The sequence below is a fragment of the Garra rufa genome, chromosome 6 (assembly GCF_049309525.1).
Source record: "Garra rufa chromosome 6, GarRuf1.0, whole genome shotgun sequence".
In the NCBI taxonomy this organism is placed as follows: domain Eukaryota; kingdom Metazoa; phylum Chordata; class Actinopteri; order Cypriniformes; family Cyprinidae; genus Garra; species Garra rufa.
This window is the reverse complement of record NC_133366.1, coordinates 24,154,299-24,180,473: the sequence shown is the minus strand read 5'-3', so window position 1 is coordinate 24,180,473 and position 26,175 is coordinate 24,154,299. Positions and strand designations below refer to the sequence as shown.

General features: G+C 39.5%; 3 protein-coding genes across 9 annotated transcripts in view; all 3 read right to left on the bottom strand.

Moving 5' to 3' along the window:
• Positions 1–2,590, bottom strand: part of slc5a7a (solute carrier family 5 member 7a) — a 10,679-nt gene extending 8,089 nt beyond the window's left edge. Inside the window, exons 1-5 of the mRNA XM_073842846.1 lie at positions 2,458–2,590; positions 1,966–2,216; positions 1,215–1,328; positions 966–1,121; positions 682–830 (exon numbers count right to left, since the gene is read on the bottom strand). Coding sequence (XP_073698947.1) covers positions 682–830; positions 966–1,121; positions 1,215–1,328; positions 1,966–2,149 — 603 coding nt within the window. The 5' untranslated portion in view covers positions 2,150–2,216; positions 2,458–2,590. The remainder of the gene's footprint in view (positions 1–681; positions 831–965; positions 1,122–1,214; positions 1,329–1,965; positions 2,217–2,457) is intronic.
• Positions 1–26,175, bottom strand: part of lmo7b (LIM domain 7b) — a 119,293-nt gene that overhangs the window by 27,348 nt on the left and 65,770 nt on the right. The gene's annotated exons all lie outside the window — the stretch shown is intronic.
• arl6 (ARF like GTPase 6) lies at positions 8,097–24,815 on the bottom strand. Of its 2 annotated transcripts, none has more exons than XM_073842367.1 (8): positions 24,753–24,815; positions 14,314–14,459; positions 14,110–14,171; positions 13,952–14,020; positions 13,736–13,830; positions 12,283–12,412; positions 10,383–10,438; positions 8,097–9,121 (listed from the first exon to the last, which is right to left on the bottom strand). In XM_073842367.1, exons 2-8 carry the CDS (start codon positions 14,434–14,436, stop codon positions 9,096–9,098), a joined length of 561 nt encoding a protein of 186 aa, XP_073698468.1. In that variant the 5' UTR covers positions 14,437–14,459; positions 24,753–24,815; the 3' UTR covers positions 8,097–9,095. The 2 variants fall into 2 exon arrangements, with proteins under 2 accessions (XP_073698468.1, XP_073698469.1); XM_073842368.1 differs by lacking the exon at positions 24,753–24,815 and adding an exon at positions 24,632–24,738.

Here is a 26,175-nt window from a genome sequence, read left to right as displayed (position 1 = left end):
ACCCCGCTAACTAAAAATGTTAAGTTTTGTCAACTTGAAATATTAAGTTACTTAATGTTAAGTGACAACTTGGATATTTTAGTTGACTAAACTAAAGATTTTAAGACAGTGAGGTACCGGATTTTAAGTTGAAACTATTTTTTTTTACCGTGTCGTGGAAGTTAAATTACTGTATGTTTTGAATGTTTTGTCATAGGCTTAAAGCTTAAGTTTATCTATAAGCTAGTGTGTTTTAAACCAAAGTTCAATTTTGATTTCATAGGACTTTAAAGCTAGTGAAAACCAGGCAAATTGATTTTGACCATTAAACATTTTTCAATTTCTGAAATTGTTTATACTATTTTTATAAATTCCGCATCAATTTAATTATCAATTCTGTAAACTCACGATGCTATATTATTTATTTCATAACGCAAATAATTTAATAATAAATAAAAATAATTTATTAAAGGCAATAAATACATAAATCAAAGGAGGAAAAATATTTGATTTCTTCTTTTCGCTTCTTTATACCTATTGCTTGTCTTTCTGAAGGGTGTTTGATGAGCCGTTACTGTCAAAACTGCACGACAGCCACTTTGATAAATCAGAGTGTTATGTGATGCTGACAACATGCAGACATGAATAAAGGGGAAAATGACGGCTTCCATGGCTTCATCGTGTGGTTCTGTGAAGCCTTACCAGTCCTAAAAAGATGCAGAAGAGCTGGACAACATCAGTGTAGGCCACTGAGTAGAGTCCTCCCACCAGCGTGTAGAAAATGGCAATAAGAGCCGAAATAACCACAGACATATTGATGTCGATGTCAATGATCACACTCAGTGTGGCCCCTGTGATGCAAACAAAGTACGTTTAATTAAAGCTTTTTTTCATTTATAGAATATGTCTTAATTCATTATTGAAAGAGCTTGCAAATTTACTGATTGTGTCTTTTGTAAGATATCATACCACCTCTCTTTTCTTACCAAGAGCAGATAAGATGGCGGCTGACCAGAACATTTCCCCCATTAGTGCAGGGATGAATAGCAGACCTCCCATCCTTTTTCCATACAGTTGCTGGAAGGGGTCAAGCATGGTGACGTAACCCCGAGAGCGCATGGGTTTAGCAAAGAAAAGGCCACCTTGACATGAATCAAGTCATAGAAATTACATGTTTGACAAACTTTAGCACTGAAAATATGTTTCTATCAAAACTGCATACACACACAACATACCCAAAACAAGGCTGAGCGCATATCCAAAGGGAGCCTGTGCCCATGCCAAGCCGTACCCTGGAAGATAAACATTCTCTGCTGTGCCGTTGATATAACCCCCTCCGACCCAAGTTGCTGGAATAAGAGAGGACATTCAAACTGATTTGTATTTGATACACACACACACACACACACACACACACACACACACACACATACACACACACACACACACACACTCACACTCACACACACACACACACACACACACACACACACACACACACACACACACACACACACACACACGTTTTTGCAACATTAAAATATTTTAAAATCAAAGTTGTATCTGTTAACGTTTTGTGTGGAGAAGTAACATATTGGTAACATAAATTATTAAATAATTAGTAAAAGTATGAGTATGTTCAATGCATGTCCAATGGGGAAAAAATATTTAGATTTGTTTATTTATATTCCATTTACGTTATAACAGCAAACAGGACCATGTTTGCTACAGAAACGTACATAAACCAAACAAAATTTCAGTTGTAATACAGCAATAAAATAAAATGTAAGTACATAGTGTAGTATTATATATAATTTGGAAACTGCTTGTCTAATGTAGAAAGACATCAGGAAAGATCTCATCATGACTTGACTTTTTTGTTGTTTTTGTTTTAAATATGTCCAAAGGTGTAAAAAACAAAACGCTGTTTACATCAAATGTATACACACAGTAAAACGGTTTTATGTAGTTCCCTCTGAAACTCACCAGTCATGGTAAATCCACCGACAAATAATCCAATATCCCTTCCGCCGACCATAATGGTCTCACTCCGATCAGTTCCCTCCACCACGCCGGAATTCTTGTTTTTCCATGCTGCCCAAATTCCCACTATAAGGATCAGCAGGTAGAAGATGACAATCGCCACCAACCCTTCCACGTGGATGTTCATCTTCTCTCTGCTAAAGTCGTTGTATCTCTAAAGAACCGAAATTCATTGAGACCTAATGAAAAGGGACCTAAAGAGGTATGTAAAAAAGGAGAGTTACGAAAAAAAAAAAAACAGTCTATTTTGCTTTTAAACACGACGATTTACAATTTAGAATTATTTGCAGAATTATTTCAAATGCTTACTTTTCTTAATGGACTTTTAGTCACTTCATGTTTTTTAATCATTTCATGCTCAATACCAATGATGTTTAGGAGGGGGCAAAAATGCCAAATATTTCATAATTCAACATGCTAAGGAAAGTACCTCACCTTTGTGAATCAGCCGCCAGCCACTTAACTGTCTCCAACAGTGCAAAAAAGAGTCCAACTATCGCCTCAGGAGAAGAGCAGTACAGCACATTTCAGAGTCAGCCAAACTTACTGTGAATCTTATAGGAGCAGGTTTCGTCAGAGGGTAGATGAACGTCAGCGAGATGTGAATGGGGGCTATTTATGAATAAAGATGTCAGATCGTGCAAATGAGCCGCGCGTCACTGGAGGTTATCAAGTCAACTGAAAATCGCTAGACGTGGGGGGAGGGGGTGGGGGGGGGACAGCAGTAAATCAACAATAGTGAAATGTATCGGTTCCATTCATGTTTTTTTTTTATTATGGCATGTATGCCATTTTATGGCAGCCAGCCTGTATGAGTTTAAGCGCACTCTTTCAGCAGCGGCGGAGCAGCAAGTGCAGGCGCTGTCCAGAGTGCTGAGGACCCAAGCAGCTTCCGCACCAGCCTCACATCAAGCTCTCTAGACGCCACCCAAACGCTCCAAATTCGAGTGTATTGTGCAAACACAACTTTAAAGAGTCTATGTAGCCAAACTGAACAGCACTGACATTAAATAATGTTTGAAGAACACGACAGTAATCCACCGTGCGTGTGTCTGTCGTCTATTTTAAACGTTTTACGCACGTTATTTCTTTGTTTTTAACTTTTCTATATATATATACACTAAACAAAGCATTTAATAAAACCACGTTTGCTCATTTATTTAATTGAAGAATTCAAATAAGTTAGTTATGTTTTACTCCTTTATTTTTGCTGTTGCTTCGATACGTACAGAACTAAACAGTTCTTGACATTCTGCCACCCAGTGGCTAAATATAGCGTAGAATTTCATGATGTTGGCCGCTTTCCCAGTGGCTTAAGTTGGTAATGTATGCTAAAAATATTAAATAGAACTACAAATAGAATATAGACTCATTATAGTACGTCAAAAATCACCAGTCATACACCTTAGTCAGGGTAGACACCATATTGAGTTTGAATGGATGAAAACGACGCTGTGATTGATAGACTTACAGACTTTGAAAAATTGCAACAACACGTAGCCTACTAACAACTTTTAAAACGGGTCTTTCTGTCTACTTAAAGTTTCTTTTTATTTTCTTTTTAAAAATAATTAAACTCCCTGTACTTCTAACCCTCGCAACCTCCTTTGACTCCTGTTAGTAAGATTTTTTAAAACATTCACGGTTTTGTGGTTTCCAGTTTGGTCTTGAAAGCTTTTTTAGACACTGGACATTATATTTGCTGAGACAGGCTTCCCGCGAATGAATCTGTAGAATTTGAGACTTTTCGGCCGCTAATTGCTTTTCTTTAAGTTTGACAGTTCTGCGTTTAATTATGCGCGGAGGTGTATAAACAAGCTATGCTGAACAATATCTAATATCCTTGAGAGATAAGAATCTGTTATCGTCCTTAAAACAGAGAATGCAACGCTCTAAACGAACCAATTTAATGGAAGCCAGATATTTTCTTCCTCAGACAAGTCGACTAATTTAACTCGTCACATTTTGACAGCCTGCCAAGTGAGTCCCAATTATAAGCAGACGGAATCGAGCATGTTCCTGTACAGATGTTGCAGTTCTTTGTAGTTTAGAAAAGGCTTGGTCAAGATCCCCCAACAGTTTTCAAAAAGCAAATGTGTCTTTTTCTGGCACAGTTTCTAAAAACTAATAGACCTGGCATTTTGCAAGAAAAGTGTTCTGTCCGTTTAAAAACAGTGGAAGAAGCATAAAGGTTGTTTAAAAGTAAAAACTAGCTATTTTACATTTTTGAAATGTTTATCTGAAAACACTTGAAATAAACTGCCTTATCCTAATGTTTTCTTCAAGATCCCTTGGTGCATGGGATCAGTCATGGTGCGCAGATTTTGCTCAGCTAATGAGCACACTTCACATCTGTTTCGTGTTCTTTGAAGTGTGTCACTGAGAAATGAACATGTACTTTTTCATGAACAAATGAACACCAGATTTGACAAAACTGTTTGCAATAATAATAACAAACAGGAAAACAAAATATATTCAATGTAAAAACGTGTATTTACCTGCGTAGTAGGCCTATGCGCTACGTAATACAACTCGGATGATACATTTGTGAAGAAAACAAACTAAACAATCATTTCAAGTAAAACGATTTATAGGAACTTTAAGAAATTCATAGTGTGCATTGTTTCTCAAGTTTACCTGTTGTATGTCTATCAATGGTGAATTACAGAATAGACTGTTGCTGCCATCTAGCGGCAGAAGGGGAACTAACTTTTAAAATCATCGCCATCGGCCCTTGTCCGCAGGAGCCTAACTGCATGTGAACGGCTGGAACCTATAACATTTTAGTTGTCCATCTGTAAAGAAACTATACTTCTGTTAAGGGGAGCAACGGGGAAAACATCCGCTATTTACAAAGGGAGATGGAAAGTGGAAAGTGGCAAGCGGTGGGCACTTAGAAGCTACAGGGTCCCGCATCAGCGTCACGTCTGTTACGCATGGCTAAACGAGACGATCTGACACTGCGCACAGAGCTCGGAGTCTCCACTGTGTTTTATATCTGATGTCATTTCTTCTTGGGGATCTGCACAGTCTGTCTCTAGTGCTGCCACTTCACTGGCACCAGACGGCATATTTTCCGTTTGCTGTTAGATTAAAGGGACAGTCCAACCATAAATTTAAATTCTGTCATCACTCATCCTCAAGTCGGTTAAAACCTGCATGCTTGCTGTGAAACACAAAAGAGGATCATTTGAAGAAGGAAAACAGACATTTATCTTAATATCTTCTTTTGAAGAAAGGCATACAGGTTTGGAACAATGCAAAAAGTGAAAATGGCAGAATTTAAATTTTTAGGTGAAAATGAATTCCTGTATACATTTAATGCCATTAAATTAAATTAGAATTGGCTGGGCTTTGCAGCTATGGTGTTTGAGCTGTACTTGGTTGGGTCTGGGTGAATGAATTCGTAAATAACATTTTGCAGGCAAAGGAAGATTCTCTCCTCCGCTCAAACAAATTTAATCTGAACTCAACAAACCTGTTAACCAAAAAGTGCAAATGCAGCATGTCTTTTACAGGCATTTTACAAAAACAATATGTACAACCACTGGTATGCCATATGAAATTCTGGTACAAATGCTGCTTATACTGCAACTTACTGTATATACATGTATACAACAGTTCTTTCTGGTCCTCAAATCTGATTGGCTGGGAGAAGTGTGATATTCTATGGTTATCGGAACTCTAACCCTTTCACTGCTTGTATCACTCCACTTGTGATATTTCTTACAGCATAAAAATAATACTGTTTTTGTGTCACGGAATGTACTTGTTTAGACTTCAAATATAAGGTTTGTTAATAAAGATCTTTTTTTATGAAAATGTGCTTCGATGTGAGCTTCAGGGAGTCAGCGGCTGTTCAGCACTCATGAACACGCAGCCAGATCTTGCGAAATTTGCCTGCTGGCTCTGATGTCTCTATAGTGGTTCAACATGGAATTTAATTTGTTTTGGGTAAATTTAACAGGCGGTTTTTAGTCTTACTAATCTATTATTTGTTCTAGAGCAAATCGCTTTGGCTGAGGGCAAAATCTCATATTTTATGTAAATTTAATGATATAAAAGAGTGCTACCTTTGTACTTTTGACTGATTTGCCTAGTAATTTCTATTATGGCTGTTGTTGTTTATAAAATATTATTCAATAAATAATCATAATCATTCAATAATAATCATTAAATGCTGACAGGAGACTGTTTGTATGAGTGAATCAGCAGTAAAGACTTTTATATTGAAAGAGACTGAAACAGGGTTATAAACAAGGAAGTTTTTTTTACTTTCAGCAACACAATGTAGAAACGCAATGTTAGCAATGCTGTCACCGTAAATAACCACTGTTGAAAGGATATTACCACAAAGATATCGCTTTCCTCAGCAGACATTCAAACTAATGCTTTATTGTGAATATGAAACTGAGCTGAAGAATAAATGCTGTATCAGTTGCCAGTATTCACACTCACTCAGTCCATCTCTTTCTCATAACAATCTACTCTATACAATACAGTGAGCTTTTAATATAGTAATAATATAGCAATGAAGCAACTCAATGTTCCTTCATTACTAGTTATAAAATAGTTTTTAAATTGGTAATGGAGGCTGTCAACTTGAGATTTAAATCCATGGGGGAAGGAAGTAGTTCAAACAAAAAAGGGGTTTTAAAGACACTCAGTTGTTGTTTCTTATGTATTTGCACACTCACACTCAAAGCCATGCAACATGGCTGTATATCAGCACATTATGATTATCTACGTGAATCACAGCCGTGTCGATATACAGCCATTTCACAATGCTACACGTGTGCTTTTACTCATATACATTTCTGATATATACAGATCAACAGCACTGGGAATTTTATGTGTTAATATGGTATCACTCTGTTTGTGTGTACATGAGTGTTTCTGCAAGTTACATGGTAATATCAGTAGGTGTCGACAAGTGTATGAGTATTATTTATTTAATTAATCCTATAGATGTTTTTTTCAGAAACTCGAGAACCCGTCAGAACCCGTGGCATCCAGCGTTGATCCTGCTTTGGATGTATTTGGATTTATTTATTTTCCTCTGAGTTAATTTTTTAAAAAAAGTAACAGCCAATATTGTGTCTTTTGGCATACTGAACTACAGCAATATCACACTCGTAGTTGTGCAGTTGTTCTGCTGATAACACTTTGATCATCACATAATTAAATGAGCTGATATCTCCAATGACAGCATAGTGCAGTCTTGGCACCACTAAGTATTTCAGTGGCCTGAAAAGACATAAAATGTCTGTGATTCCATAAAAACGGCAGATGGCACTATGATTAGACGAGATTCTGTCATTTTCAGTAGCTTATATGACTGTGCTGATGTTGTGGTCTTAATGAGCAAGGGCACAACTATAATCATGGCCATGGCTCAGCCACTCCATAACAGCTGTCCCTCACACAATTCAGACTTAAAGAGCTCTGGCAACACTGATTATTTTAAAAGGAAAGAAGGACGAAGCTCTGTCAATACAACACTTTGGCATTGACTGATTAGCTGAGTATTGAAAAAAAAAAAAAAAAAAAATAGAGACATACAGTTGAGGTCAAAAGTTTACATACACCTTGCAGAATTTTAAAAATGTTAATTATTTTACAAAATAAGAAGCATCATACAAAATGTATGTTATTTTTTTTTAGTACTGACCTGAATAAAATATTTTACATAAAAGATGTTTACATATAGTCCCCAAGAGAAATTAATAGTTGAATTTATAAAAATGACCCTGTTCAAAAGTTTACATGTGTTGTTACCTAAATGATCCACAGCTGTCCCTTGTTTGTCCTGAATTGTTTTTGCCCTGTATTTGAACTCCTTCCCACAAGTCCTGTATGATTTTGAGATCCATCTTTTCACACTGAGGACAACTGAGGGACTCATATGCAACTATTACAGAAGGTTCAAATGCTCACTGATGCTTCAGAAGAAAACACAATGCATTAAGAGCTGGGGGGTGAAAACTTTTGATCCCTCTTATTTTGGTAAAATAATTAACATTTTGCAACTTCTGCAGGGTGTATGTAAACTTTACAGAGAGAAATACACAGACTAAGCCCCAGAGTTGGTTTATTCTTTAAACATTCCATTACAAGATCCCTTATTGATGAATAAAACATCAAGAAAAAACATACTAAAAATCAGTGAAATGTTTTGTTTAGAAAATAAGTTAAAATGTGAAAATGTACTTTGTCTAGACAAAACACAAGACAAAGCAGCAACATTTCCTTTACATATGCTTTAAAAAAATGTTTATGGAAAATAAATAGCTCCAGAACAAAGAGGAACGTTTTCTTTGACGGTTTGGGGTTGTCATAATTTCTCACAATTTCATACTGTTCAGAGGCAACATGCATACAATGCATGAAAAAGGAAATCATAGTGACTAAACAGCACTACTGTACATCACTACAGTAACAAGCGTTGACCAATTTTACATTTCAAAGCAATGGAATAAACACTGCTTGGAAATGTTTTCTAACTATTCATTAACAAACATAGCCAAGATTTAAAATATTAGCCACTGTGCTCTGCTGTCTGAGAATCCTGTTACAGTACGTTTCTCAACAGAATTACTTTACAGCATTGGCAGCCAAGAAGTGTAGTGTAATTGATCAAGAGAGAAGGTACAATGATCAAATACAAGCATTGTCAGACAAATTTACACTGATATTACTGATTTGGAGGTAGTCAAATATGTAATGAATATTTTGTTTAAATTTCAATGTGTTCTTAGCCATCCTGGACAACTGGGAATCTGTCAATCACAAATTATTGGGCTCAAATGTTAAACTTCACTAGTTATGTATGACTTTAAAAGAAAACGTCATGGTGAAATTTATAAAGAAAAGTATCAACTGACCTCTTGTGATCAGATCATACCTAGTGCAAACAGGGTCATAATCAAAGCCAAACAGTTTATTACACTACCAACCTAACTGATTTTAATGTCAGCACAGACTGTCTTTGTGCCCAAAGGTGAAGACCTGTTTTGTCTGGCTCCGGCATCGCAGCTGGTGACCTTGACTGTTTTTTATATTTCAGGAGGGTTTTACGTTTTCATCGCTCTGATTTGATCTGTTAATGAGAGGGGGAAAAAATATAAAAACAGAAAGATTTAACTCATTGTACATATTGATGCATTTTGGCTTCTGAAAAGGTTTTAGATAAAGGTAAGACCCTAAATTGTTGGACTAAATGATAAAACACTGGGTAGAGGAGAACAGATGTCTATGAACTTCATTTAATTGTTACTGACCTACTCAAATGCACCACAAACAACAAGAAGGAGAGGGAGTCTGAAATAGTTTTGCACCCATTTAGGCTGTATCCAAACTTTGAGATACCTTCAAAAGAGTATTTGCCTTTGAATTTCTCCCATAAGCCCAAAATGAAGTGCAAATTGGTGTAAGAATAAATACAGCCCAAAAGTGAGTTCTATCAGTTAAAGTTAAATTTAACTGTACATCTAAGCAGGATCACAACACATCCGGGAATTTAAACTTCAGTACTTACTGTGCAATTTGTTCTATGAGTGAATTGAAACACAAGGATAAAAACGGCATCGGACATTTTAAACAGTTTATATAGTATAGACATTTTTTGTGAAACTCTTCTTAAAGGAGTAGTTCACTTTCAGAACAAAAAATTACAGATGTAAAAAAAATGTACCCACCCCCTTGTCATCCAAGATGTTCATGTCTTTCTTTCTTCAGTCATAAAGAAATTGTGTTTTTTGAGGAAAACATTTCAGGATTTCTCTCTATATAATGGACTTCTATGGTGCTTTGAACTTCCAAAATGCAGTTTAAATGCAGCTTCTAAGGGCTCTAAATGAGGAAGCTCCCAGCTGAGGAAGAAGGGTCTTATCTAGTGAAACGATTGGTAATTTTCTAAAAACATTTACAATTTATATGCTTTTTAATCTCAAACGCTCGTCTTGCCGAGCTAGACAAAGACGAGCATTTGAGGTTATAAAGTATTTAAATTGTATTTTTTTTTTGTTTTTTTTTTCAGAAAAAAATTGTTTTGCTAGATAAGACCCTTCTTTTCTCGGCTGTGATCGTTTAGAGCCCTTCAAGCTGCATTTTGGAAGTTCAGACTTGGGGGCATGATGGAAGTCCATTATTTCTAGAGAAATCCTAAAATGTTTTCCTCAAAAAACATAAATTCCTTACGACTGAAGAAAGATAAACATGCACATCTTGGATGACAAGGGGTTGAGTACATTATCTGTAAATTTTTGTTCTGAAAGTGAACTACTCCTTTAAAAAAGCATTTCATCTCTTTAGAAACTAACAATTCAGAGACAAACAAAACATGTAATCTATGTATTTACCTTGCAGCCAGTCTACACCCTCCTGAAGACCTTCTCCTTTCACTGCATCACTTGCACTGTAATTTATTTTAATATATGAAGTTAATATGTATACTGTACGTGTATAACATATAATTAACAAACATTTGATGTCAGAATGATTTCTTTTTTTTTTTTTTAATAAATAGTTTTATTCAGCAAGGGCACATTAAATTGATCAAAAGTTGCGGTAAGGCCTCTTACATTGTTACAATGTTTTATTTCAAATACAAAAAAACAAAAAAAATCAGTTTCCACAAAAATTAGGCAGCACAACTGTTTTTAACACTGAAAATAGTACATTTTCTTGAGTATTAAATCAGCATATTAGAATGATTTCTGTGACACTGAAGATTGGATTAATGTCTGCTATATATACATACTGTATATATAAAAATTTGGGAAAACACACACACACACACACACACACACACACACACACACACACACACACACACACACACACACACACACACACACACACACACACACTTACATGTTTTATGGGGACATTCCATAGGCGTAATGGTTTTTATACTGTACAAACCGTACTTTCTATCGCCCTACACCTACCCTACACCTAAACCTAGCCCTCACAGGAGATTGTGCACACTTTTACTTCATCAAAAAAACTCATTGTGCATGATTTATAAGCCTGTTTCCTCATGGGGACCTGAGAAATGTCCCCACAAGGTCAAAATCTACTGGTATTCCTATCCTTGTGGGGACATTTGGTCCTCACAACGTGATGAATACCAGGTACACACACACACACACACACACACACACACACACACACACACACACACACACACACAAACACACACAAACACACACAAACACACACAAACACACACACACACACACACACACACACACACACACACACACACACACACACACACACACACACACACACACACACACACACACACACACACACACACACACACACACACACACACACACACACACCCTCTTCAGCATTATTCAGACAGGGCAGGTTTACCCTGAGGAGATTAAGCAAATTCGTCATAGGCGTACTTTGTGATTGTGCTATTGCCATCTGAATTGAACATGTCTCACGCAACCTTTGTAAAAATCAAAGAGCAAATTACCTACCCTGGCTAGTTCAGGGTTCCTCTGAGAAATCTAATTCCGTCTGGAAACGAATGCTTGTCAATACGGTATGTAACACTTTTCCTCATTTATTATGACATTTGTTGAACACTGTAACTAAAACTAAATCTCTTAATGTGCTGCCTGCTGCATTAGCTTGGTGATTTATGTACTTCTGACATCCCATCCAATGTACAAAGAAAACTCAATCAATAATGAGTCCCTTAATTGTGTTATATAATTAAAGAGTTCCCTTTAATTTATTATATGCACTATGTTTTCGTTATTTCACTAATATAAACCTTGTTTTTTTTTAACTCCTGCTATTTTGCCCATATCTTGACAAATAGACCTTAGTCAGGGTAGTGATTTTTTTTTTCCTGACCAGAATAAAAAATGAAGCTATGAGGGATAGAAGTACAGTGCATTCAACTTTTGGTAGACACATTTCCATAAAACAGTTTTGAAAGCTGTGATTTTATGTGATCTAGGACCTTTAGAGCATGCCATTGTAAAGACTGTAAGTCTATCCCTCACAGCCTCGTTTTCATCCCTGTTAAATACAGTGCGTGTCAAACCTGACTAAGGTCTATAGACCCTCGGACTCCCCATCAATAATATTGTCTGAGATCCCAATCTCACCCAAATCAATGTATGAAATGAAAATAAACCCTGTCAAAATAGTGCTTTACATTTTTTAATTTTGCTAATCATTTCAATGCAAGCAGACAACAATCTAACAAAAAATATTTTGTTTTCTTACCAGATATGCCATGGTTTGTCCTTAATGTTTTCCAAACACAAGAGCTGGGAGACCTTTACTGCTGACAAAGCATCTCTGAGATCCATCTTGTTGGCGAAAAAAAGTATAGGTATCCGTCTGTGCTTAATATCTAAGTATACCCAGAAAAAAAACATGAGCACATATATGAGCATTAGGGTGCTTTTAAAGAAATAATTCACCCAAAAAGGAAGATTTGCTGAAAATGTACTCCTCCCTCAGGTCATCTAAGATGTAGATAAGTTTGTTTCTTACTAACATGCAGCTATGGACTAGAGTGGATTACTTGTGATTATTGTGATGTAATTACTAGCTGTTTGGACTCTCATTCTGACAGGATCCATTCACTGTAGAGGATCAAATGGTAAGAAAGAAAGGAATTTCTCCAAATCTGTTCCCTAAAAAGAACCAACTCATCAACATCTCGGAAGGCCTGTGGCTGAGTAAACTTTCAGAAATGTTTTATTTTTAGGTGAACTAGGTGAAAGGATTTTTTCACTTTCAGAAAAAAACATTTACAGATAATGTACTCACCCCCTTGTCATCCAAGATGTTCATGTCTTTCTTTCTTCAGTCGTAAAGAAATTATGTTTTTTTGAGGAAAACATTTCAGGATTTCTCTCCATATAATGGATATGTATGGTGCCCTCGTATTTGAACTTCCAAAATGCAGTTTAAATACAGCTTCAAAGGGCTCTAAATGATCCCAGCCGAGGAAGAAGGGTCTTATCTAGCGAAACTAAACTAATTGACAGTTTATATACTTTTTAACCTCAAATGCTTGACTTGTCTCGTCTCTGCGATGCACATGCGTAGTCTGTGTAATCCGGGTCAATACAGTTACAGTATGTCGAAAAACTCCCATCTTGTTTTTGTCTTCAACTTCAAAATCATCCTAAAACGCTGTTTTACCTTTTTTTTGTAAATGGCGTTTGATCTTCTTTGCATGTTCACTTTGTAAACACTGGGTCGGTACTTTTGCAGGAATGTAGGACGATTTTGAAGTTGGGGAAGAAAACGAGATGGGAGTTTTTCGACATACCCCAACTGTACTGACCAGGATCACACAGACTACTCATGTGCATTGCAGAGACGAGACAAGACAAGCATTTTAAGTTAAAAAGTATATAAATTGTCAATTTCGCTAGATAAGACCCTTCCCCCTGAGGACAGCTGGGATCGTTTGAAGCTGCATTTAAACTCCATTTTGGAAGTTCAAACTTGAGGGCACCATACATCCATTATATGGAGAGAAATCCTGAAATGTTTTATTCAGATAACATACTTTCTTTACGAATGAAGAAAGAATGACATGAACATCTTGGATGACAAGGAGGTAAGTACATTATTTGTAAATTTTAGTTCTGAAAGTGAACTACTCCTTTAATTCAGATCTGAAAACGCTGACTAAAACAGAGACTAATGAAAGATGTACCAGGGTGATTCAAAAGGGTATCCAATTCTTCTTTTGCCACTACCATTCTTAGTTTATCGCCACTGTCAATCACAAATATGATAGCCTGACCCTCCCTGAAAACAACAAGACATAAACAACATAAATAAAAAAAACAAAGAAGGATTCCAAAGTGGCTGATAGCACTCCATTAGCTCAGTATTTATAATCTAATAAGCTTGAACCAGAGAAACTCACTTGTAATAGTGCTCCCACAGATTTCTGTATCTGCCCTGCCCTGACATGTCAAACACTGTGAAAGAAAGACTTTGGGGAAAACAGGAAAATTGTGTTAGTAAGACAAATGGATTTCAGTCACTACAAATTAAATCACATTATGTATAGTTAACGTTTACCTTGAGGTCTTAAATTTTTCTATGCTGAAACCTATAGTTGGGACAATGTCTTGAGCCTGAGCCTGCAGGAATAAAGGGAATATCACAATTGTGAGCTCACATACAAGTAGAAATCAAAGAAGAGAAAGAAAAAAAATATACGAAAACAAACTGGTAAACTCCAAGCTATTTCATATCGGGTCCACAGACATGAGCGTGACATACATTGGATGGCTTTAGCTGGTTGATGATGGTAGTTTTTCCACTGTTGTCCAGACCTAAACACAGCACGTTCACTTCCTTCTTCTTCAGGCCCAGCCACCCTGCAAGCTTGTCAAAAAGCCCCATTTGCCTATCTGGATGGGACGCTTCTGGAAAGAGATCACATCAAAGACAAGCTCCATTAGATTATTCATTCGATGCAACCAGAGGCTGACAAACACTCGGGACAACAGAAACGTCTCTTTTTTCTCTCTCCGTAGAGCACTAACTGCTTACAGAAGCAGATAAAAATATAAAATAAATAAAAATACCACTGCTGCTACTACTGTTTTGTTTAATTTTGATATGTATTCCAGCTAATTGCGACACAGTTAAAAGTTGGTAATATTTTTTAAATATGTTTGAAAGAGTTGGGAGACCATTATGCTGTTAAGTTTCTTATGACTTACAGGTCCTTCTCAAAAAATTAGCATATTGTGATAAAGTTCATTATTTTCTGTAATGTACTGATAAACATTAGACTTTCATATATTTTAGATTCATTACACACAACTGAAGTAGTTCAAGCCTTTTATTGTTTTAATATTGATGATTTTGGCATACAGCTCATGAAAACCCAAAATTCCTATCTCAAAAAATTAGCATATCATGAAAAGGTTCTCTAAACGAGCTATTAACCTAATCATCTGAATCAACTAATTAACTCTAAACACCTGCAAAAGATTCCTGAGGCTTTTAAAAACTCCCAGCCTGGTTCTGTTATGAAGCAGACAGGACAACAAGGTAAGTATAAGTGCAGGTAATGTTTATTTTAAAAGCAGCAGTGCCGGAGGTGAGAAGAGATCCTGAGATGGTGAGTATGACTTGAGGGGAAGGTTTTAGAGCCGGGCTGAGACGTGAAGTGAGTAACTGATCCTTTTCTTTTCAGGTGGCGAGACGGATGGATTTCAAGAACGACTGACGGAGGAATACTGAAGAGTCCGTGAATCCACAAACCTCCGCTGACGTGGAAGTCAGCTTACGGCCACACACGACTGACGACTGGAACTGGGAAGACACAGAAGACTGGAACTTTGGGAATACTGGAACGAGACAGAGTTTAGGTAAGTACAATCAGGTAAGTTCTTTCAGATAGTGAGACTCGTAGAGAGACACTAGAAGTCCGCTTTCGCTAGAACGAGTCCGGACAACGAGTGGTGTGTGGAGTGCTGTTTTATGGAAGTGGTGATGATTGCGTGCAGGTGTCCGTGATTCAGTACTCAGGTGATGGTGATCTGGGCGTGACAGTGGGTGCAGAACCTGACCAATCCGTGACACTACCCCCCTCCCCAGGGCCCGCTCCTGAGGGCCGAAGTCTCTTGCGCCGTGGTGGTCTACCTCGTCCTCGGGTGCAGGGAACTCAGGATGACTAGAATGGAACTCCTCAGTGAGCGTGGGATCTAGGATGTCGTCTCTTGGGACCCATGACCTCTCCTCTGGTCCGTAACCCTCCCAGTCTACCAGGTACTCGAGTAGACCACCACGACGACGAGACCGGAGGATCTCCCGGACGGAATAGACGGCTCCATCTTCCAGCATCAGGGGGGGGAGGAGGTTCCTCTTCGTGGTCAGGTTCTGTGGAGGGAGTGAGAGGTGGGTGAAAAGGTTTTAATAGTGACACACGGAAGGTAGGATGAATGCGGTACTGAGGTGGGAGTTGAAGCCTGTAGGTGACGGGGTTGACCTGTTCCAGGATGTTGAAGGGACCAACAAACCTGGGACTTAACTTCTTGGAGGGCAGTCGCAGACGGATATCACGAGTGGAGAGCCATACTTGATCGCCTGGACTATATTCTGGAGCAGAAGTCCTCCTCCGATCGGCGAAGGTCTTCTGTCTGCATACTGCCCTCTGCAGATGGTGATGTGCTTCGTCCCAGACCCTCTCGCTCTCCCGGAACCAGTAATCCACTGCGGGGACCTCAGATGGTTCACCATTCCAGGGAAATAATGGAGGTTGGAACCCGAGGACGCACTGGAATGGTCTGACGGTCACACCTAGGAGTCGGAAGAAGGATCTCCATAGCCGGGAGATAAACTGTGGACCTCGGTCCGATACAATATCTTCAGGGATTCCATACTGACGAAAGACATGATTAAACAGGAGTTCGGCCGTTTCAAAGGCAGTGGGTAGCCCTCTCAGGGGCAGTAACTTGCAGAACTTGGAGAATCGATCCACTATAACAAAGATGCAGGTGTTCCCATCCGATGCTGGCAGGTCCGTCATGAAGTCCAATCCTAGGTGTGACCAGGGGCGGTTCGGGATTGGCAAGGGATGGAGCTTACCTGCGGGTAAATGTCTGGGACTTTTGGACATGGCACACTCCTTACAGCCTTGGACGAATCGCTGCACATCCCTTGCCATCCCAGGCCACCAGAAGCGTTCGGATAGCAGCGAGAGGGTGTTGCTGGTCCCGGGATGTCCAGTGCCCAGGGAAGTATGGATGGAATGAATGAGATCTACCCGTTGTGTCCTTGGGATGTAACGTCGATCAGGAGGACAGCCCGGCGGAGGGCGAGGCTCAGGAGTAGCGACACTAGGAGGAGCTGACCATTCGATGGGGTTGATGAAGATGTCTTGTGGAAGGATATTGCAGGGGGGCTCAGTGGAATCAGAGGAGTCGTGGATTATGGACAATGCATCTGCTCTTATATTTTTCGGACCGGGACGATAGGAGATAGTGAAATGGAACCTTGAGAAGAACAGTGCCCACCTGGCCTGACGTGGGTACAGTCTCTTGGCATCACGGAGGTATTGGAGATTTTTGTGGTCAGTGAGTACCTGGAACGGGTGATTGGCTCCCTCCAACCAGTGTCGCCACTCCTCCAGGGCGAGCTTGATGGCTAGGAGTTCCCGGTTGCCGTTGTCATAGTTCTTCTCCGCCGGGCTAAACTTCCGGGAGAAGTAGGCACATGGGTGGAGTAAACTTGGGGTTCCGTGATGCTGGGAGAGAACTGCTCCGACTCCTGAGGTCGATGCATCCACTTCCACAACGAAAGGGAGTTCGGGGTCCGGATGGCGCAGAATGGGAGTTTGGGTGAAGGCGTCCTTGAGGGATTGGAAGGCTGCGGCGGCTTCGGGGTTCCAGGTGAGTTTTGTCGGTTTCCCTTTGAGCAGGTTGGTCAATGGAGTTGCGATGATACTGTAACCCTGAATGAAGCGGCGGTAGAAATTAGCAAAGCCGAGAAACCTCTGGAGCTCCTTGATAGAAGAGGGTCTCGGCCAGGACGTGACAGAAGACACCTTCCTCTCGTCCATACGAATGCCCTCACGGTCTATGACGTAGCCCAGGAACTGAACGGATGGAAGATGAAATGAACATTTTTCTGCTTTCAGGAAGAGCTGGTGTTCTCTGAGTTTCTGGAGGACCTCCGCAACGTGGTGGCTGTGTTCGGTCTCACTCCGGGAGTATATGAGGATATCGTCAATATAGACTATCACTGACCGATGGAGAAACTCCCGGAGGACTTCATGTATGAAGTTTTGAAATACGGAAGGGGCGTTGACCAGGCCATAGGGCATGACGCAATACTCATAATGGCCTGTAGGGGTCACGAAGGCCGTTTTCCACTCATCCCCCTTCCGTATTCTCACCAGATTGTAAGCGCTGCGGAGGTCCAATTTGGTGAAGATGGTGGCAGACCGGAGTTGTTCGAGGGCCGCAGGGACGAGAGGAAGGGGATACTTGAACTTGACTGTACCTTGGTTCAGAATACGGTAGTCTATGCACGGCCGCAGCCCTCCATCCTTTTTAGCCACAAAAAGGAAGCTGGATGCAGCGGGAGAAGTGGACGGACGAATGTATCCTTGCTGAAGAGCCTCTTGAATATACTCTTCCATGGCCTTAGTCTCCGGAAGTGACAACGGGTAGATCCTTCCCCTGGGCAGAGGAGCATCTGGAATCAGGTCTATGGCGCAGTCCCATGGCCGATGGGGAGGTAGCTGGGAAGCTCTCTTGGGGCAGAAGACGTCTTGGAAAGAGGAGTAGATATCTGGAATCTTGGTAGTTCGTTTCTCCAGGGGGCTCTCGATGGACGTGGCGCAGACAGGAATGGGTCTTGGTATTGGACGTGGAATTTCTGGAAAGCATTCTGGAAAACAATCGTGGCCCCATCGGATTACCTCCCCGTTGCCCCAAGAGATGATGGGATTATGCTTCACCAGCCACGGGCGCCCCAAAATGATGTCCATAGTGGCACCCTCCAGAACCAGTAGTTGGATTTCTTCTTGATGTAAAGCTCCAATCTGTAGGTGGATGAGTTGGCATTTCCGATGGATACGGGGTCTTGCAGTGATGGTACGTGTTATGGGTTGAATCTGGTAGACGCTCGACGAAGCTTCGGTTCGGAGCTGTAGCTGGCGACAGAGGTTCCCCGAGATGAAGTTTCCCGCTGACCCGGAGTCGATGAGAGCGTGGGCTACAACAGAGGATGTGGGAGTGGTTAACTGAACACACGTAGACAGAGGATACATCTTTTCAACATCTGACTGGATGACACTCACCGCTGTTGGAACGGGACGAAGAGGGCATTTAATCCGAAAATGCCCACTGGCTCCACAATAGAGACACAGACCCCGGGTCAGCCTTCTCTGTCGCTCAGCAGTTGATAGTCTACCAGATTCGAGTATCATGGGCTCTGGTTCTGGAGGGTTGGCGGTTTCCACTGGGCGGAGGAGTGCATGTGACGAGGTGTCGGAGAGAGACTGATATGATTGCATACGGTCCGAACATCTGATGGATTGCTGTATGAAGCGCTCTAAACCCATAGCGTCATCTGACGCAGCTAGTTGGAGGCGAAGACGGGCTTCGAGGCCGAGACGATAGGTGGGCAGCAACGACCGCTCGTTCCATCCACTGGCAGCAGCTAGGGTTCGAAAACGTAAGGCATACTCGTGAGTTGACATCGATCCTTGTGACAAGTGATAAAGCTGCTCACCCGCTGATATTTCCCCATCTGTACGGCCAAACACTTGGGAGATGAATGCCTGGATGGAACGAGTGGCCGGCCCGCTTTGCTGCCATATCGAATCGGCCCACTTCAAAGCTGGTCCTGTGAGAAGAGAGGTGATAAAAGCTATTTTAGACTGGTCAGTGGGATAGAGCGCAGGTTGCATAGAAAAGACTAGAGAACATTGCAGTAAAAATCCATTGCACTCCTCCGCCCCGCCAGCGTAGGGCGCTGGTCGGGCCATGGGACTGGATGGTAATGGTTCCGAAGAAGTGCATGGTGGTGTGGGTTTCGGCGGTGCGGAAGGGGTGACAGATGGTGAAGATAACAAAACCTTCCGTAGAGAATCCACCAATTCTTGGAACGGGTCCTGAGCACTCATGCTGCTTACTGTTATTGGTCCGGGCTTCCTGTTATGAAGCAGACAGGACAACAAGGTAAGTATAAGTGCAGGTAATGTTTATTTTAAAAGCAGCAGTGCCGGAGGTGAGAAGAGATCCTGAGATGGTGAGTATGACTTGGGGGGAAGGTTTTAGAGCCGGGCTGAGACGTGAAGTGAGTAACTGATCCTTTTCTTTTCAGGTGGCGAGACGGATGGATTTCAAGAACGACTGACGGAGGAATACTGAAGTAGGGATGCACCGATCCGGATCGGCCGATCTTGCTTGCGCGTTTTGTCAGTAAAGCCGGTTCTGTAATCAGTGGTAAATGCCATCAGGTGCGTGATTTCACGTTGAGCCATATATACTACACACAGCCGTTGTTTACCGACGAGCTGCGCACATTCACACTGATAATGAACATGGATTTGCGCATCTTGTCTGTGAACAACGGCTGTGTGTAGTATATATGGCTCAACGTGAAATCACGCACCTGACGGCATTTACCGCTGATTACAGAACCGGCTTTATTGACAAAACGCGCAAGCGGATCGGCCGATCCGGATCGGTGCATCCCTATACTGAAGAGTCCGTGAATCCACAAACCTCCGCTGACGTGGAAGTCAGCTTACGGCCACACACGACTGACGACTGGAACTGGGAAGACACAGAAGACTGGAACTTTGGGAATACTGGAACGAGACAGAGTTTAGGTAAGTACAATCAGGTAAGTTCTTTCAGATAGTGAGACTCGTAGAGAGACACTAGAAGTCTGCTTTCGCTAGAACGAGCCCGGACAACGAGTGGTGTGTGGAGTGCTGTTTTATGGAAGTGGTGATGATTGCGTGCAGGTGTCCGTGATTCAGTACTCAGGTGATGGTGATCTGGGCGTGACAGTGGGTGCAGAACCTGACCAATCCGTGACAGGTTCATTACTCAAAACCGCAATCATGGGTAAGACTGCCGACCTGACTGCTGTCCAGAAGGCCATCATTGACACCCTCAAGCAAGAGGGTAAGACACAGAAAGAAATTTCTGAACGAATAGGCTGTTCCCAGAGTGCTGTATCAAGGCACCTCAGTGGGAAGTCTGTGGGAAGGAAAAAGTGTGGCAGAAAACGCTGCACAACGAGAAGAGGTGACCGGACCCTGAGGAAGATTGTGGAGAAGGACCGATTCGCAGTGGACTGAGTCTGGAGTAGAAACATCCAGAGCCACCGTGTACAGGCGCCAGGTCAAGCCACTTTTGAACCAGAAACAGCGGCAGAAGCGCCTGACCTGGGCTACAGAGAAGCAGCACTGGACTGTTGCTCAGTGGTCCAAAGTACTTTTTTCGGATGAAAGCAAATTTTGCATGTCATTCGGAAATCAAGGTGCCAGAGTCTGGAGGAAGACTGGGGAGAGGGAAATGCCAAAATGCCTGAAGTCCAGTGTCAAGTACCCACAGTCAGTGATGGTCTGGGGTGCCATGTCAGCTGCTGGTGTTGGTCCACTGTGTTTTATCAAGGGCAGGGTCAATGCAGCTAGCTATCAGGAGATTTTGGAGCACTTCATGCTTCCATCTGCTGAAAAGCTTTATGGAGATGAAGATTTCATTTTTCAGCACGACCTGGCACCTGGGGTCCGTTCTTCGTACCTCGCTAACTAAGTTAGCTGGATTTGATTGTTGACGATTTGGCGTGATCTTGGATTGTTTGGTTCTTCGAAGCTCATCCTGGACTTGCTGTCATAGCAACAGGTGCGCAAGCTTAAACCTGCTCTGGAGCAGGTTTATTTCATGTAAACAGGATTTAGGCTGCGCTCCTGGCGGGTTATGATTGGTTGAAATGGCGAGGTCACATCTGATTGGTTAAAGAGCACGACTGGCGCGGTCTGACTCACGTGGGAAAAGAAAAGTATATAACACTGTACTTTTTAAACTTGGAATTCATGAAAGAATCCTGGGGGGGGGGCAGCACAACTGTTGATATTATCCAACATTGATCATTCTAATAATAAATCAGCATATTAGAATGATTTCTGAAGGATCATGTGACACTTAAGACTGGAGTAACAGCTGATAAAAATTCAGCTTTTCATCACAGGAATAAATTCTGTTTTAAAGTATGTAAAAAAAAAAAAAAAAAAAAAAATATATATATATATATATATATATATATAAACATTATTTTATGTTGTAAAAACATTTTGCAATATTACTGTTTTTTCTGTATTTTTAATCAAATAAATGCAGCCTTGATGAGCATAAGAGACTTCTTTAAATACTATTACAAGTCTTACTGACCCCCAACTTTTGAACGGTAGTGTATAAAAAAATAAAAATATAAATAAATTAACATATCAAAGAAAAAACATGTAACATGGGCAGCATTAACGCATTTAATTTGTTCACTACTTTTTGCCAGCCCTCTCTCCTTGCTTTTGTCTTTGCAGTGTTCCCTTGCGTTTTAATTAAACTCTGAAACTCCTGAAATCCCTCAATCAAGAGTTCTTGCTCTGCTGCAGAAAAATACTGAGCGCGCTCCTTTGTCATGTTCGCCGACCAATCAAAGAGTTGCCGATCAATGTTTCTACTATCGATACGTAGCGCCTTTTAAGCCACCCAGTGATCTCAAATAACTTCATCCAGCTATACTAATCATCAACAACAGGTGCGTTCGGAGAACCGGAATAGCGAGCTCATAGTTAGCGCGATGATTTGATCTTGGATGTGTCATTTGATCTTGGATGTAGTAAGCGAGGTACGAAGAACGGACCCCTGCTCACAGTGCCAAAACCACTGGTAAATGGTTTACTGACCATGGTATTACTGTGCTCAATTGGCCTGCCAACTCTCCTGACCTGAACCCCATAGAGAATCTGTGGGATATTGTGAAGAGAAAGTTGAGAGACGCAAGACCCAACACTCTGGATGAGCTTAAGGCCGCTATCGAAGCATCCTGGGCCTCCATAACACCTCAGCAGTGCCACAGGCTGATTGCCTCCATGCCACGCCGCACTGAAGCAGTCATTTCTGCAAAAGGATTCCCGACCAAGTATTGAGTGCATAACTGAACATAATTATTTGAAGGTTGACTTTTTTTGTATTAAAAACACTTTTCTTTTATTGGTCGGATGAAATATGCTAATTTTTTGAGATAGGAATTTTGGGTTTTCATGAGCTGTATGCCAAAATCATCAATATTAAAACAATAAAAGGCTTGAACTACTTCAGTTGTGTGTAATGAATCTAAAATATATGAAAGTCTAATGTTTATCAGTACATTACAGAAAATAATGAACTTTATCACAATATGCTAATTTTTTGAGAAGGACCTGTATATCAAGGCTGCACTGCAAGCAGAAAACAGTATATTGTGAAATATCAATTTGAAATAGTTGTTCTAATTTTAAAATGCCTTTATGATTTTGTTTGTCCAATACTCAGCCAATCTCAAGCTATAAAAATCTGATGTTATGAATTATTTTAATCTAAAATAAGAGTAATCTAAACATACACAAATTCAGTGTTTATTGTGTGAAATTGTTATTAGGTTATACAATTGTTTGCCTTATTTTCTTACTTCCAGCAATGTTTAAGTTTAAAAGTAGTATTTATGATACAGAAAATTTGAGTTAGTAAAATAAGATTTTAGCAAAAAAATGAGCCTAAGCAAATTAAATGGAAGTGATGATAATTGTGAGAAAATTTTAAATTCTTCTGTGATACATGTATATCCACTGCTGGACAAAATAGTATTGAAGCTGAATTTTCAGGAGCCATTACTCTAGTTTTCAGTGTCAGATGATCTTTCAGAAATCATTTTAATATTTTAATTTGATGCGCTCAAGAAACATTTCCTATTATTATCACTGTTGAAAACAGTTATGCTGCCTAATATTTCTGTGACAACTGTTAATAGAAAGTTCAAAAGATAACAGGATTTGTATGAAATATAATTTTTCACATTATAAACAGCATTATTTTATAATAAAATGTCACTTTTAAATCAATTTAATGCATCATTGACATAAACATATACACACACACATATGCAGAGGACAGCTTACACCTATGTTATTGTAATTTTTTATTGTTTTATGTATTTTAATAGATTTTTTTTGTATTTGTGTATATTTTAATTTTGAATTTGTATTTAATATTCATAATTACGTTTAGATTTGTTTTACAAATTTATAGTACAGGCCTACAATTTTAACCAGTTTAACAACAACACTAATTAATTGTTTTATTAATACAGGGTATTATAATTTGAACCCTTTTAATACTTGATAATGATCGGCATCGTTGGCTATCAGCGGCTGGTCTGATAAGAAAATTTGCTTGTTCTCTTCTTTTTTAATAATCCGATTTAAGTGAATTAACTTGAGCTGCGAGCAGACAAACAGCTTGCAACATGCAGTAAAGCCTGTAGTACATGAACCTAATTATTTACATACACGTACTTGAAGCTGTAAACTCGCGGTGTTTGTCCGTATTTCAGTTCTAAAGAAAACACCCACCTGTTGTGTATAGGAATATGTTAAATAGACATTTCAGTTGCATGATAGAATACAGTTTAACACGACTATCCATCCATCAACCAATCAATCCACTGACAGCAGAGATGCCATTATAACGTGTTTAACCATATCATAGTGTCGTAACGTTAGGTCAGAAGCACATGAACCGACAATCGTACAAGCGTAATCTACAAGAACAGCCTGTAATCCTCTGAGCTCATTAGCACACTGGCTAGCGCTTCACATGTAAACCTACGAGTGTGCTAAAATAGTCCAAACACTTCCGTTTCTGGCGTTTGTTCTAGTAAACACTCAAATACATGCACATAAAGGCAACACGGTTGACATCTTCTGCTAAACTAAGGTTATTGATTCTATATCCGTTTCAGATGACGGCTAGCTGGTTGGCTAGCCTGCTATTCAGTATGCTGTACATAGAAAGAGCTGTCTTACTTTTCTTCTCCGGCTCTGCTCAAGTTGTATGTTGTCTATGCTTGAGTTAAATGTGATTTCGCATGCTCAAGTGCCATTGATGGTACGTCCAGTGCAGATGAAGAGACGTAAACACACTTACCTGGCGTCCTGGAAACCCTACAAAACTCCCACACACCGCTGCTAGGATACCGATGACGCCTTTTTTTCTCGACTCACATGTTTACTTAATAGCGCCATCATATGGACAATGGCAGAACTGTAGCTTTGGGTAAAAAAATATATATTTTCAGAAATCGTACATTAGTGTCATTATTTCTGAAGCAGGTGGATTTTAAACGCAACTTAAAAAAAACAAATATGTTTTTTTTTTTTTTTTTACTTTTAAGGTATTTCTTCCACATTTTTATGTCGAAGGGTATGATTTTTTTTACTTTCTTTTTCTTTCTTTCTTTCTTTCTTTCTTTCTTTCTTTCTTTCTTTCTTTCTTTCTTTCTTTCTTTCTTTCTTTCTTTCTTTCTTTCAATAAAAATAGCCCCTATATTTAGTCATATTACAAGTTAAAATTGGGAATGTTTTACACTTTTTGTTCTAATTTTAAAATACCTTTGTTTGTCCAATACTCAGCCAATCTAAAACTATAAAAATCTGTTATGAATTATTATAATCTAAAATAAGAGTCATCTAAACATACACAAAATCAGTTTATTGTGTGAAATTGTTTTTGTTATTAGGCTATAAAATTGTTTGCCTTTTCCCCTTACTTCCAGCAATGTTTAAGTTTAAAAATAGTATTTATGAAACAGAAGTGAAATTAGATTTTAGCAAAAAAAAAAAAAAAAAAAAGTGGAAGTGATGATAATTGTGAGAAAAAATAAAATTCTTCTGTGAGACATGTATATCCACTGCTGGACAAATTAAATATATTAAGATGATTATAAAAGTTTATTTTGTTTCTTTATGAAGGGGGAACTATTCCATTTAAAGTTGATGTTGATATAACTTGCCAACTAAATTGACACTTGACATACTTAGAAAATGAACTTCATATACTTCATCTTGTTTTTTATACATAGTAGAACACAAACCTAAAATTAAAAGTTGGCTATTAATTGATTAAAATGTGTAATCAAATTGATTACATTAAATGATCATTAATCAAATCAGTCTCAAGTCATTGTATATACACATCAAAATCTTTGTAATCACTGCTTGATCTCTGCATTTTTCTTTCCTGATTCAGATGAAATGACTTATTCACTGGCAAAAGCAATAATATGGAAAAAGGAATCAGATTTTAGCTGGAAGCAACAATTTAAAGTTAAGAACAATTTGATGGATTTGTTTATTACAAACTTGCAACTTGTGGATTATTGTATTTATCAACAGCACCAATACACTGCAGGATCCATAGGTGAGCAAGTTATGTATGCTAAATGTCTCTAAATCTGTTCTGACAAAGAAAGAAACTATATTTTCAGCAAATTTTAATTTTAGGCAAACTATTCAATCAATCAATCAGTTACCTTTATTTATACAGCGCTTTTAACAACATGGGTTGTGGC